Source organism: Paralichthys olivaceus, chromosome 1, assembly GCF_024713975.1.
Source record: "Paralichthys olivaceus isolate ysfri-2021 chromosome 1, ASM2471397v2, whole genome shotgun sequence".
In the NCBI taxonomy this organism is placed as follows: domain Eukaryota; kingdom Metazoa; phylum Chordata; class Actinopteri; order Pleuronectiformes; family Paralichthyidae; genus Paralichthys; species Paralichthys olivaceus.
In genome coordinates, this window is record NC_091093.1 from 25,077,473 (window position 1) to 25,090,344 (window position 12,872).

The following is a 12,872-nucleotide window of genomic DNA, read 5'->3' on the forward strand; positions in this document are numbered from 1 at the left end:
ATGAAAAAACTAAAACGTAAATGACAACTGCGTTCAATTGTGCATTGATCTAATTTGTGGAATAATCTTTTTATTCACGCAACTGAAATTTTTCCATAATTAACCCAGGCTTGTATATTTGTCTCTCCCTTCATGCCCTCGCAGCATGAAAGAGCAGAGCCTATATGTGGGCTGCGAACACATCAGCAATCTGCATCATGTTTGACGGAGCAGAGAGCGCGGGCGCCGAGCTGATGGAAGAGGTTAATGAGCTGTGGGTGAACGGAGGAAGCGTCAAAGCTCTGCTCCCTCCTCCACACACTGAGGCCTCTGTCATCCAGAACTGGCAGACGTACTGTTCTCTCTCATTGTTCCTTTATCAGCTCCTCTCATTAGTGGACGCTCATGAATAACCTCCTATTCCCTGCGCAGACACAACCAGGGGTTAACAATGCCTCCATGTTTCACCGAGGAAGTGGCCATGCAAGTGTTTTTGTCTCTGGTGCAGTTCTTTGATGTGAAGGGATTCCTGCCAGTTATGTCACCCTGCGAGCCGACAGCTCGGCCTGCATGAAAACAAACGCATTCAGTGTCATTTCCTCCACATTATGAATCCTTCTGTTTCACTGTTTGGATGAAGCTCAAGTTGTTTCAAGCAATAACAACAAATACTGAGACTTGAAATCACAGGAATATTCTACAAGACAAATCGTTTTAAATGGTCTTTGTGGGAAATGCACATGTGACACTAACATTAGCGAAGCTCCTTCTCCAGGTGACTCACTGAGTCATGATTGTGAGTCACACAATATTCAATAATAATAATAAAATAATACCAGGACCCTGAAACCAAAGCAGCTTAATTAAAACTAAGATATTGAAAATAAAATAATAATAAAACTCAATAGATTAAACAATCATTATTATTCAAACATGTTTTTCTTAACAGTGCTCATGGGACATGGGAAGTTAAAATATCTTCTAACATCCTGCCCCCCTGTGGAGAAGGATAAACACTCCCATCTAGTGGCAGAAATCTTCCAATGGCATCTTTTTTCTCTCCAGAGAGCTTAGTGGAAACTGTTATGGCTTCTTTATAATTTTGTACAGTCTCAACTTTACTGTGTACAACGCCATGAGATAATGTATATTGTGATTTGGTGCAATACAAATAATATTGAATTGAAATAAATAGTTGTGTAACATACATAAACAAAAGAGTAATTTCAGTAAATTGAAATAATAGTTCAAGTATGTCTACATCAAGTAAGACAGATGTATTGTGTATTAATCATTATTATTATTTTCTAAATCCACCTAACATTTGATTGATGGGTATAAATAAAGATAAGTGGTATAAAGAATGGTTGGATGGATGCACACAACAAACCAGCAGATGGAAAATTGTTCTTTTATCTTTACTCTCATCAAGTTTACACAACAGACAACAAAGTCTTCTCTCTCATGAATAATTATAAGGCACAAAATAGCGTGCGGTGGATTTCTACACATGACGGTATCAGTTTGGAAGCAGAAGTAAAACCTGATCGTTTCATCAGTCCGAGAGGTGTCAAGTTTGAATTGGTCTGAATAAAGCTGCTGAGTGTAAACCCACACAATCCAACTTCCTGATATTTGTTCTGCTCAGAAAACACATGACAAACTAAAACAGGATTTGAGATTAAACAGAGACGCTTTAAAATTTCAGTCACAAATAAACATTCATATTCATAATCCAGTTTTTGTAAATTCAGTGCACCTGTGTATAATCATTATGGTAATTTTAGAAATTGTGTGGCTCGCAAAAAATATAGTCCCGAGCCTCGGACAGGAAGGCACATGTATGTACTGTGCTGTACGGGTGCGTGCACATGTATCAGTCTGCAGAATGAATTCTTTATCTTTCAATACTGTCGATTTTAAAGAATTTAAAGCTTCTGTTTCAGTCCACATTCCAAATGTAAAACAGTGGATAAAGTGGAAGGACAGTGTGGACTAAACTGGGACGAGGGTCAGTACAATGTAAATAACAGTTATCAGCTTGTTTCAATAGAGGATGGAATTATCTGAGCTCATTACTGGAACTGAGCAATTATTTACTGGAAAAGTGCAAAAAAAAAAAAAAAAAAAGAAGCATCAGAGTCAGTTAACTGGAAAAATGTAAGAAATGTCAAATGTTTAAAAGCAGCCAAAGACTGGAAACTACATCCACACAAAGTGAAGGCACAAACTCTTTTTGGGAACAAGATGCTGTCAGACGTGCTTCAATGAAATGTAAACATTAAAAATCATGTGACATACAAACATATCATTCATACAACAGGACCTTGTGTTTCCAGTGGTTCCTTCCATAGTAACAAAGGTCTGTGACAGTGGGTTTGTATCCAAACACGACCAGTGAAAAATAAGGGCACTCAGGATGCACCACTTCTTTCCTCTGTGTACCAAACCTTTTGCAAGCAGCTGGATCCTCTAAACATAAAATCCTTTTAAAAAATGTTTGTATGTACACAAATCTGTGGTATTTTGAAATCACTAAAACATCAACAACCGTTCCATTGCACAATAAAAACTTATTTTAACTGTGTGTAAGTAAACCTACAAACAAGCTTGCGGGAGCTGCAGGAGTCGTACCAGAGAGTCCAGAGGCCACAGATCTCATCCTATAAACGTCAGCCCTGCCATGACGCTGAAGCCCAGCAGGATGAAGAACACCTTGAGAAGCTGCTTCCCGGGGGAGTTTAGCTCATGTGGGAGGATCTCCATGAAGGTGATGTAAATAAACGTCCCCGCAGAGAGCCCCTCCAGGACGGCCTGGATCAACACTCCGGCTGCTAGTTGGGCCTCCATCACACTGATGCCGATGGCGATGCCTAAAGGCGACATCATGGCGAACACTCCGATGTAAGCAGCCACCCACAGTGGCCGAACTGCGCTCTGGACCAGCTTCACAGACAGGCTGAACACGATGATGCTCTTGTGGACCAGTATAGCGATGCAGATCTCTAACACCTGCAGAAAACAAAACAGTATTATACTTTTCTATTATGGTCGATGACGAAGCCATCACTGGAGACTCTGGAGAAAATGAAAATGCGCCCAGGTGAGAATACAGCAGGTAAATGTCGAGAAAATTCAAAGTGAGCAAATGATTGTGTTGATCACTAAATTGTACCTAGAAAATGTTATAATTTCAAAGGACTCTAGATAAGATTTTGTTTGTGTACATTTCATTTTAAAATGTATTTATTAATTAAATAAGTTTCCAATTGAACAAACATACAGCTTAAAACTAGATGTACTGAAAGGTCCTGAGGGGAAACTGATATAGTTTGAGTATAGAGAGACTGCTGAGGCCGTCTTGTGACCATAAGCCTCACAGTGAGATTCTTTTTCTTCAGAATTCCTGAAGCTCATGTAAATATCATTTCAACTTCATTTGAACTGGGCTCTCCTAAGGCGACGCGATAAATCATGAAGAAGCAGAGAGATAACGTTTGATGAGACAGTCGAGCGGGAGCCAAACTGGAATTTCCCGGTTCTGTTCCAAAAGTAGGAAAACCTTATTTAAAAGAAATCCCATTGACATGAATCAATTACATTTATGTGATATCAGGGTTTTAATAATGACCTCTTAAGAATCATTGGCTATTTTTTAATGTTTTACTCCCTTAAAAAATCCATATTGGTTTTAACTTGTTAATGACTAAAAATCGTTGGTGAGTTTTATGGTTAAAAAAAAGAGAGAAAAAAAACATCCACGCTGCTGATGTTGTAGTTTTCTTTTTGAAAGAGCAGCTTTAACTTTAAGAGCAGGTGAAGTACCTTCTCTTCTTACCTTTGAGTCTGTGTTCTGGAGGCCGATGGCGAGACCCTCAAACACTGAGTGGAGTGAAAGCGAGAGGAAGAGCATGAAGGAACGAAACGGAGAATGAGCCTGAAAGTCAACATGGACGTGGTGGCCGCTGCTCTCCAGATCAGTGCTCGCTCCGTGTCCGTGCCCGTGCCCGTTTCTGTTGTCCGATATAAGGGGGGCCCTCTCCTCCTGGGCCCCTCCTATGTCCTGGCAGTTCAGGACCATCTTCTCTAGTATGAGGACCATGAAGAAGCCGGAGGCCATGATGAACTCCGGAAGAGGGAAGCTGGTCTGTTCGAGAACGAGACAGAGGTTTAACAAGTCAACATTTGTTGAACAGAGATTTAAACAGACTACAGAACTGTATCTTTTTATAGAGGAAAGATCTGGCAAAGCAAATACTCCTATAACAAGGTGCATTTGATCAAAGTCTAAGACTGTGAAAGATTAATAACTCCATCACTTTGTTTCCAACATTTATTTTCATTCTTTCACAAAAACAGGCCAATGTTTTATTCCTTAAGAAAATAAAGCAGAGAATGCAACGCCATTTCTTTTTGTACTTCAGAATAGATAGAGTGCATTTATCACACACACACAGATGTAATCTCTGTGTTTTGATATAGTCAATTAACCGAATGACTAACAACATTAATCACTGATTATGGATTAATTGTTTAAGTCAATTATCAGGTTAAAACCTCCTCTGGTTCTAGATTCTCAAAAGTGAAGATTTTCTGTTATATTTTTGGGGTTTTGGACTTTGAAGAATTTGCATTCACACTTTTATAGACTCAATCATTAACACATTTCCAATAAAAAACAATCATCATTTTTGTTGTTTATTTCTTTATTTCTTTATTTTCTGACACTAGGTTTGTTCAAATCCCTTCATACTTGGACGTACCTTCACATTCCGATTGTCCAGCTCTGTGTTGATGTCTGACAGATAATCTGGAATGATGTCGAGCAGACATGCTGCCAGGAAAACCCCACCGGCAAAACAGCTGATCAGACTCAGAACTGTGCGATGGGTTTCTGTAAATGATTACAATAACGACAAACTTTATTTGTCTAGCACAGTTCACGCATAAAGTGCAATACACACCTGTTCACATAAAAGCAGTTTGAATAATCATGATAAAACAATAAAACAGAACATTTTTAAACTTTAGCCTCAGTGTTGTTTTGTGAAAATGTATAATGATTCTCTCTGTGGGATAATGGAATATTTTACATGTTCTAACTTCTCGTTATCAACTGGTCGAACAAAATCCCTAATAACCCTATCGCTGAAATATTGATGATACACCTAAAATCATTGAGCCTCCTTCCTTCCACTGTGAAAAAAACTTGTAAGGAAGATCATGTGACACATCCTGAGCAGCCACAATGACTCAAAACAGCACAAATGTTACTTTCACTTCCATTTTTTTTTTTTTATGAAGGGGCCAAAGTTTACCATCTCAGCCTGTGACCATGTGTCTGGAAGAATTTCTGCTTCAGGCTTCATCCCTATCAGGTGACTCAGGTCCAGGGGCGAGAGCAGGGTTTGTTAATGTGGTCAAGAATGTATACATTACATTTTGATGTTGGCATAAACCACAGTGACACTTTAATTGGACAATAAGTATTTAACAGTGTCAGCCCATCATGCACTAGATTAAACCAACAGCATTAAAACAATGGTTGTGTTTTTTACTTGCTTCTTCACTTCAGAGTGTTTGGTTTCTGATCAATGGCTGAAGCCCACCCTGTCATGAAGTGTGCTGTGTTGGTAGCTGTTATCAGGTCGTTAATGGTTTCTAGGTCACAGTTGATAAAATCAGCAGATGTTTATAACGTCGACACAGCAACACTATCTTCACCTGAAATGTGATTAAGTCAGGAAGAGAGAATCTCATGCACCGGACTCCATTTCAAATTCTGTTACTTTAAGGTTTACTCGTGTTTCAGTGGGAACTAACACGTCGCACAATAGAAATGAATAATGCACACGAATCTGCGACTTTCCTTTATTAGTTCGGCGTCGATGTCGTAAAAATAAAAGTATTCTTAAGAAAAGAAGAATAGAAAATAACTTCACCTTGACCCGAGGTGTTCAAATGAGGCTGGAGATTTCTCTTTGCAAAATGAATGAATATAACATCTCAATCAAAACTAACGCACGAACCTGTTCCATTTGTGCGTCTGAACCATTTGACGCGGGCGGGGATGGATCCAAAAAACAGCGTCAGGAGCAGCAAACCCACCAGAGCGCCTATTTTCACCTGCAGCAGATACTCCATGTTTTATCTGCCCGTCTCACTGTCGGCTCAAGTTCGTCTCACTATCATCGGAGAAGCTGTGAAGCACGAACCGGCTCCTGCTCGCAGACACTGAGAGATGCACAGACAGCAGAAGAAGCAGCCTCCGTCATGTTGTTGTTTGGGAAGTGGTTCAGTACGGTGGCCGAGGAGGGTCAAAGAAATGAAAACGCGGAAAGAGGAAACATGTGATGCACATGTCGGATTGGTTGCATTCATGTTGTAATGAAATACTTTGCTGTCACTTCATTCATTTCTTATGTGTGGAAGCAGATTTTTTAACAATTCAATATTTGGAGAGTTTTTAAAGACTTGATGAATCAACTTTACATCGGCTCATTAAAAATGGTCCTGAAGTAGCACGGACAATCATCTCATCTGCAGCCAGGTACTCTGGCTCTTTCCTGACACTGTGTGGTCAAACACTGTTTTTACTTTACTCTGATCACTTTATACATCTCACACTCGTCAGGTCAATCATGATTATAAACTAGTAAGTCTCATTATAAAGTTTCTCATTATAATAACTTACAGGATCTTTATTTTTTTCATCACTGCAGCAAAAATGGGCTTCCATACTTACAGAAGCGTATTGCTTTCACTTGAGAAGCAGTTTTAGAGTTTAAGAGGTTATCTTATTATTTTCTCATTTTTCTTTCACTCTTGTGAACTCTGAATGTTTATTTACTATATTAAATACTGTGTTTACATCCTCACTTCCAAGGATGAGGATTTCAGCTCTTTCATTATGGATGGAAAATATAATTTAATCGAATTGAATTAATGGATAGATGGACAATAAATAAAACATGACAAACTGAAACAAATTATATCACAATATGCTAAAATAATAGATGGATGGAAAATACAATAAGATAGAATAAAACAAAATAGAATACAATTATAGTAAAGGACGAAAGGAAAATAAAACAAAGTAAGATAAGACAAACTGAAAAGAAATATAATGAAATAAGATCAAATAATGGATTGATGAAAAATATAATACAATTAAAATAATAAGAACAAATAAAATAATAACAGCAGATGTCACTGTGTGACCAACTTTGTGAGCCGCTCTCGCGCTCTGCCCCACGCGCATGACGACCGCGGATTGATGACGTTACTCTCCTGCGCCGGAAATGTAGTGTCAGGAATCGCCGAGTGCTGATGTGGTCTAACAGACTTCACGCAGGCGGATTCGTGGTTCTGTGTTCGGTGTTTTAAATGCAGTGACACGGAGACCGAGAGAAGAAGCGTCACACACAGTTTCATGTGAAGAGCGAACAGCTGCAGCAGCGGGTCACAGACGAATGGCGGTGAGAGAATCACACACATGTTGAGACTACAACCCTGTAGTCCTGTTCTCCATTCAGCTGTAGTCCTGTTCTCCATTCACCTGTAGTCCTGTTCTCCATTCAGCTGTAGTCCTGTTCTCCATTCAGCTGTAGTCCTGTTCTCCATTCAGCTGTAGTCCTGTTCTCCATTCACCTGTAGTCCTGTTCTCCATTCAGCTGTAGTCCTGTTCTCCTTTCACCTGTAGTCCTGTTCTCCATTCACCTGTAGTCCTGTTCTCCATTCAGCTGTAGTCCTGTTCTCCATTCAGCTGTAGTCCTGTTCTCCTTTCACCTGTAGTCCTGTTCTCCATTCAGCTGTAGTCCTGTTCTCCATTCAGCTGTAGTCCTGTTCTCCTTTCACCTGTAGTCCTGTTCTCCATTCAGCTGTAGTCCTGTTCTCCATTCACCTGTTCTCCATTCACCTGTAGTCCTGTTCTCCATTCAGCTGTAGTCCTGTTCTCCTTTCACCTGTAGTCCTGTTCTCCATTCACCTGTAGTCCTGTTCTCCATTCAGCTGTAGTCCTGTTCTCCATTCAGCTGTAGTCCTGTTCTCCATTCAGCTGTAGTCCTGTTCTCCTTTCACCTGTAGTCCTGTTCTCCATTCAGCTGTAGTCCTGTTCTCCATTCACCTGTTCTCCATTCACCTGTAGTCCTGTTCTCCTTTCACCTGTAGTCCTGTTCTCCTTTCACCTGTAGTCCTGTTCTCCATTCACCTGTTCTCCATTCACCTGTAGTCCTGTTCTCCTTTCACCTGTAGTCCTGTTCTCCTTTCACCTGTAGTCCTGTTCTCCTTTCACCTGTAGTCCTGTTCTCTATTCGCCTCTAGTCCTGTTCTCCATTCGTTCCTACACCGACAGATGAATTCATAAAGATCAGTCTCAGTTACAATAAGCCTGATGGGTCCACATAATATTTTAACAACTTCTAGGAACACTGGTGTCGTCTTAGTGAAGCCGATGAGGCCATGAAGAAGTCATGAAAAGTTCAGTTCCCTTCAAAATAAAGAAATACATGTACTTCAGCTTCATTTCATTTCAGTGTATTAATGGTGTAGTCCTTCTTCCTGTCCAACATTCTGAAATAACCTTGTGATTCAGCAGGTAACACAATGACTGACAGTGGGTGAGACATCATATTAACCTCTGTTTGAAACCCACCTAATCATTTGTGAAAACACAAAAATGGCAGTTGCATTGATTTTAGCTGGCAATAATTCCCTTCTTGAATTGAAGAAGAATTATTGTGGCAGTGGATGTGTTCTATTTTTGAACTGCCTGAATGTAGATAAGGGTAAAAAGACGAATAACGAAACAACTTTGGTGATTTTTCTGGTATTGATCTATAATTAAATGGTATCACTTTGATTTTATTTCCAAAGTTACATGAATGCTGCTTAATGATTTAGGTTTTTATTTCTAACTGGCTCTAGAAATCGAATCCCTTGAAGACACAAAATTCACACAAGTGAAGAGTTATTGATATTTATAAAAATGTCCCCCCATCAGAAAGCAGGAGGTCTGGTCAAGAACCAGAAGAAGAGCATGTCTGAAAGATATCTTACTGCTGTCAGTGTTTGGGATTGAAGAACACACGAATATTGCTGAACCTGCTTTTTGTGTTTCATTCAACAGCCCAAAGGTAAAGTTGGCACGAAGGGAAAGAAGCAGATCTACGAGGAGAACGAGGCGACTCTGAAGTTCTACATTAGAATCGTCCTCGGAGCTAATGTAAGAAGCCCAGTGTTGTGTTGTTTGCTCAGTGAAGAGGAAAGCATCAGTGACATTTCATAACATCTTCTTTACTTCACTGAGAACTATTCTCTGTTTCTGTCCTTGTTCTCACTGGATCAGGTTTGATCCAACACAAACTGATCAATTAATAAAATAGCTGACACTAACTCTTCGGTTGATCGATAAATTGATGATTTGACTAGTGGCTGAAGCTCTTTTTATTCTATTCTGCTCCTCACCGTAGGCGATATATACTACCGTAAATCTTTTGGTTTTCTACAGTTCATCTACATTTTCAACATGGGTGAGTCTGTTTGATCAAGACAATTTAAAATCCTAATATTCACAAATCTCATGCGAGTGTCCGTCCTGGCCCTAAACCTTGTATTGCTCCTGTAGCTGCTGTTCATGTTTGCACTCGCCGTATATGTTGGGAGTTACCGCTCCATGTCTGCGATGGCCAAGCCAGTGTTTGCTGAGGATGGAAGTCTACTGGACGGAGGAATAGACCTAAACATGGAGCAGGGAATGGCAGAGTAAGTAAACTCCACATTACAGACAGGATTCTTTTTGCATGTTGTTGTTTATCCTGGGGGGGGGGGGGGGCACTAAAGTGAGAGGTTTGTGGATGCAGAACACAAGATGCAAAGGGTCACTGTGAAGGTGGTTTGTCTGGAAAAGAAAAACAGATTTTCAGTGTACATACATTAAGTATTGATGTCGCTGTCAGATGTTACTTTGCTCTCACAGCAATGATACGTCTTGTGAGTAATCGTGAGCGGCTGGTGGATTTGTTTTGCCCTGGGTTTCACCTATCAGGCTACATTCAGTCTGTCCTAACCCTCTGATTGATGAAACATGTTGCAGACAGGAAGCTCTGCAGACAAAACACCACTCACCCTCCTCCACTGCAAAAAAAAATCAAATTTATATATTCATTTGGATGTGACAATGTTAAATGTAAAAATCTGCATCAGTCAGTGCTAAGGCAACCAGGGACAGTGTTCCTATAACGAGAATTTATTGTGAGAAGAAAAATATTTTAGTCTCAGGATCTCGTTATTCTGTATTTATTAATTCTGTATATGGTTACCAGAAGAGCATAGTATGATGGCAGTGTTTCATTGTAATTCATTAAATTCCCACCAGTCTGACTGTCTGAACTTTGGTGAACACAAACATCAGTGAACTCGAACTCAAATGCACAATATACTTTACATCCTGTGGCAATAATTTACCTGCACCTTTACTCTATATATGTGTGTGTAATATTTTTCTGTTATTAAGTTAACCTTTATTTTATTTGTATGTTTAATCCGCATGTGTTTAATCTTATTTCTGTGTTAAATCTTGTGTTTTGAGTTTTTTGTGTAAGAAAATGTTTTATCCTCGTTTCTCCTTATTCAGTTTTATAAAAGGCACAAAGACTATTTTAAAGGTACAGTGTGTAGAATTTAGTGATATCTAGTGTTGAAGTTTCATGTTGCAGCTGAACACCCCTCACCTCACCCTCTCCTTCCAAACAGGAAAGAGAACCTGTGGCAGCTTCAGTTTTCATAAAAACTCAAAAGGTGTTTAGTTTGTCCAGTCTGGACTAATGTATGTAAATATAAAGGGCCTTTTCTGGTGTAAAGAAAACTACAATTCATACAGTTTAGATGAAACAAACTAGTGAAAACATCATGAGGATTATTCTACAGTAAATTTCTGCCAATAGTTCCCTCTCACCTAAATGTTACACACTGGACCTTTAACTGTCATATATCATTTTCTTGTTTAATCTAAAAGTGTCTCTGGTGAAATAAACCACAGTTAATCAAACTCAACAGAGACACTTGATGTTGAGCTGCCGCTGTGTGCACCAGCGACAATTTCTAACCTGTGTGTTTTTGTGTTCTGGTTCTAGGCACCTGAAGGACGTCATCCTGCTCACAGCCATAGTTCAAGTGCTCAGCATAATCTCCTCTTATTTCTGGTACCTCTGGCTGCTGGTATGAGCTTTTCTTCATGTTTTTCTATGTCTGGTTCCCTTGATAACTCTTATGAGATAGCTGATATTTTTCTGCTTAATTGTTTTCCTTATGTCTGATAATTTGATCTTCGTCCTGTGTGTGTGTGTGTGTGTGTGTGTGTGTCAGGCCCCGGCCCGTGCCCTGCACCTGCTATGGGTGAACTTCTTGGGCCCCTGGTTTATGGCTGAAAGCCCATCAGTGCCAGAGGAAGTGAATGAGAAGAAGCAGAGGAGACAAGAGCGCAGACAGATGAAGAGATTCTGATGGTGCAGAGCAGACGGAGCAGTATTTTTATACACAGAATCTAATATACAGATAGCTAGGAACTCATAAGTTATTAAGGAAGAAATTTTGTTATTAAATTAAACTCAATCCAAATCTGATACAGTGGAATCTTGTTTTCCATGTTTTCTTCCTGCCTTCTCTTATAATCCAATTTTCTCCTTAAATTATGAAATGAAATGTTCCCTGTTTAGATTAAGTCACTGTCTAAATATCATTTGTCCTCATGCTGAGATTTAAGAGCTTTTGTGTTGTAAGATCCCGTTACACTGCCCCCCTGATGATTTCCTTTCAGTTACACCCCGTTTACCACCAACAACCCAAATGAGTCCAAACTGAATTTGTTCCGTCAGTGCCACTTTTTTCATCGAGCATCTTTGTAGTTTAACTCTCTGGACCGACAGAATTCATTTATCCTTCGTTGCACAACTGAGCGTTTTCATTTGTGAGTTGGTAAAAACCACTGGTTATAAATCAAGTTTTTACCAGGAACATTTTTGCAATAAAAATCTTTATCACAATGTCTTTCCAGAATAATATTTCTTTCAGTCAGGCTCTCTGTGTAACCTTTTTTTAAACCAGGTCCCTTGAGTCATGACTTAATGTGCTGAGCAATGTTATACAATTAAGATATTTCTATCTCATTAGAAAAATGAAGCCTGAGCAGGACCCCAGCTACGACTGAGGATGTGTGAGTTAATGAGTTTATGTCTTTCTTCACTGGTTCATAAACACTTTGTCAACAGACATTGCTCTGGTATTGGCCAGGAGGGAAGCCATCACTTTTTTTTTACAGTGGATCTGATCAAAGGAGCGGATCCACGTATTTTTATCATTTTCCTTAAATTGTGAGATAGGGCTCTTTTTTATTTTTATTTTTTTTTAACATTTGTCAATTTTGTAGGAAATAATGTGTGTGTCTTATTATAACTCTGAGATTTTAAGCACTGTTTGAACTTGGCGGAGGAATGAGCTCTACTGAGAAGCCATTATTTGCTCCTGTAACAAGGATTTTCCATCTGTCTATCCTGGCTTTAAAAGCAACTTAAAGTTTATATCTATTTTCATGTCATAACTCAGCTTTGGGGCTGCAAATGATTATGTTTAGGTTAATCAGTTACTTGATCTATTAAACATCAAATTGTGAAAAAAGTAACAATAACATCACTATTTGTTTTTGTCTGAGTCTAATACAAAAATCACCAATTTATTTTGCTTGGTATATGTGAAATTGAGAAATAAACAATCGTCAAAGTCATGTAATTCAGTGTAACCACAAAAACTCACCAATTGTTTTAATTTAATCAGTTTTATTTACTTAAATGTACATTCCTGTTGCCATGAGGCTGTGAGCACTTACTGAAGGATGTGGC

General features: G+C 39.2%; 2 protein-coding genes across 2 annotated transcripts; one reads left to right on the forward strand and one right to left on the reverse strand.

Annotated features, from left to right (window-relative positions):
- Nucleotides 1–1,372: 1,372 nt before the first annotated feature.
- Nucleotides 1,373–6,288, reverse strand: slc39a1 (solute carrier family 39 member 1). The gene is made up of 4 exons (XM_020099560.2): nt 6,009–6,288; nt 4,743–4,873; nt 3,818–4,126; nt 1,373–2,991 (listed from the first exon to the last, which is right to left on the reverse strand). Exons 1-4 carry the CDS (start codon nt 6,121–6,123, stop codon nt 2,638–2,640), a joined length of 909 nt encoding a protein of 302 aa, XP_019955119.1. The 5' UTR covers nt 6,124–6,288; the 3' UTR covers nt 1,373–2,637.
- Nucleotides 6,289–7,250: 962 nt separating this feature from the next.
- tmem208 (transmembrane protein 208) lies at nt 7,251–12,020 on the forward strand. The gene is made up of 6 exons (XM_069525841.1): nt 7,251–7,457; nt 9,107–9,202; nt 9,450–9,509; nt 9,605–9,741; nt 11,112–11,196; nt 11,344–12,020. The coding sequence occupies exons 1-6, from the start codon at nt 7,452–7,454 to the stop codon at nt 11,479–11,481; spliced, it is 522 nt and encodes a 173-aa protein (XP_069381942.1). The 5' UTR covers nt 7,251–7,451; the 3' UTR covers nt 11,482–12,020.
- The last annotated feature ends 852 nt before the right edge of the window (nt 12,021–12,872 follow it).

What these genes read in the sequence shown, in the direction of transcription:
- slc39a1 (XM_020099560.2), bottom strand. Translation starts at nt 6,123, where the DNA reads ATGGAGTATCTGCTGCAGGTGAAAATAGGCGCTCTGGTGGGTTTGCTG. An exon ending in TGGACAATCGGAATGTGAAG is followed by an intron (nt 4,127 to 4,742) that starts GTACGTCCAAGT and finishes GTTCTCGAACAG; the next exon opens with ACCAGCTTCCCTCTTCCGGA. An exon ending in TCCAGAACACAGACTCAAAG is followed by an intron (nt 2,992 to 3,817) that starts GTAAGAAGAGAA and finishes TGTTTTCTGCAG; the next exon opens with GTGTTAGAGATCTGCATCGC.
- tmem208 (XM_069525841.1), top strand. An exon ending in ATGGAGCAGGGAATGGCAGA is followed by an intron (nt 9,742 to 11,111) that starts GTAAGTAAACTC and finishes TTCTGGTTCTAG; the next exon opens with GCACCTGAAGGACGTCATCC. An exon ending in TCTGGTACCTCTGGCTGCTG is followed by an intron (nt 11,197 to 11,343) that starts GTATGAGCTTTT and finishes TGTGTGTGTCAG; the next exon opens with GCCCCGGCCCGTGCCCTGCA.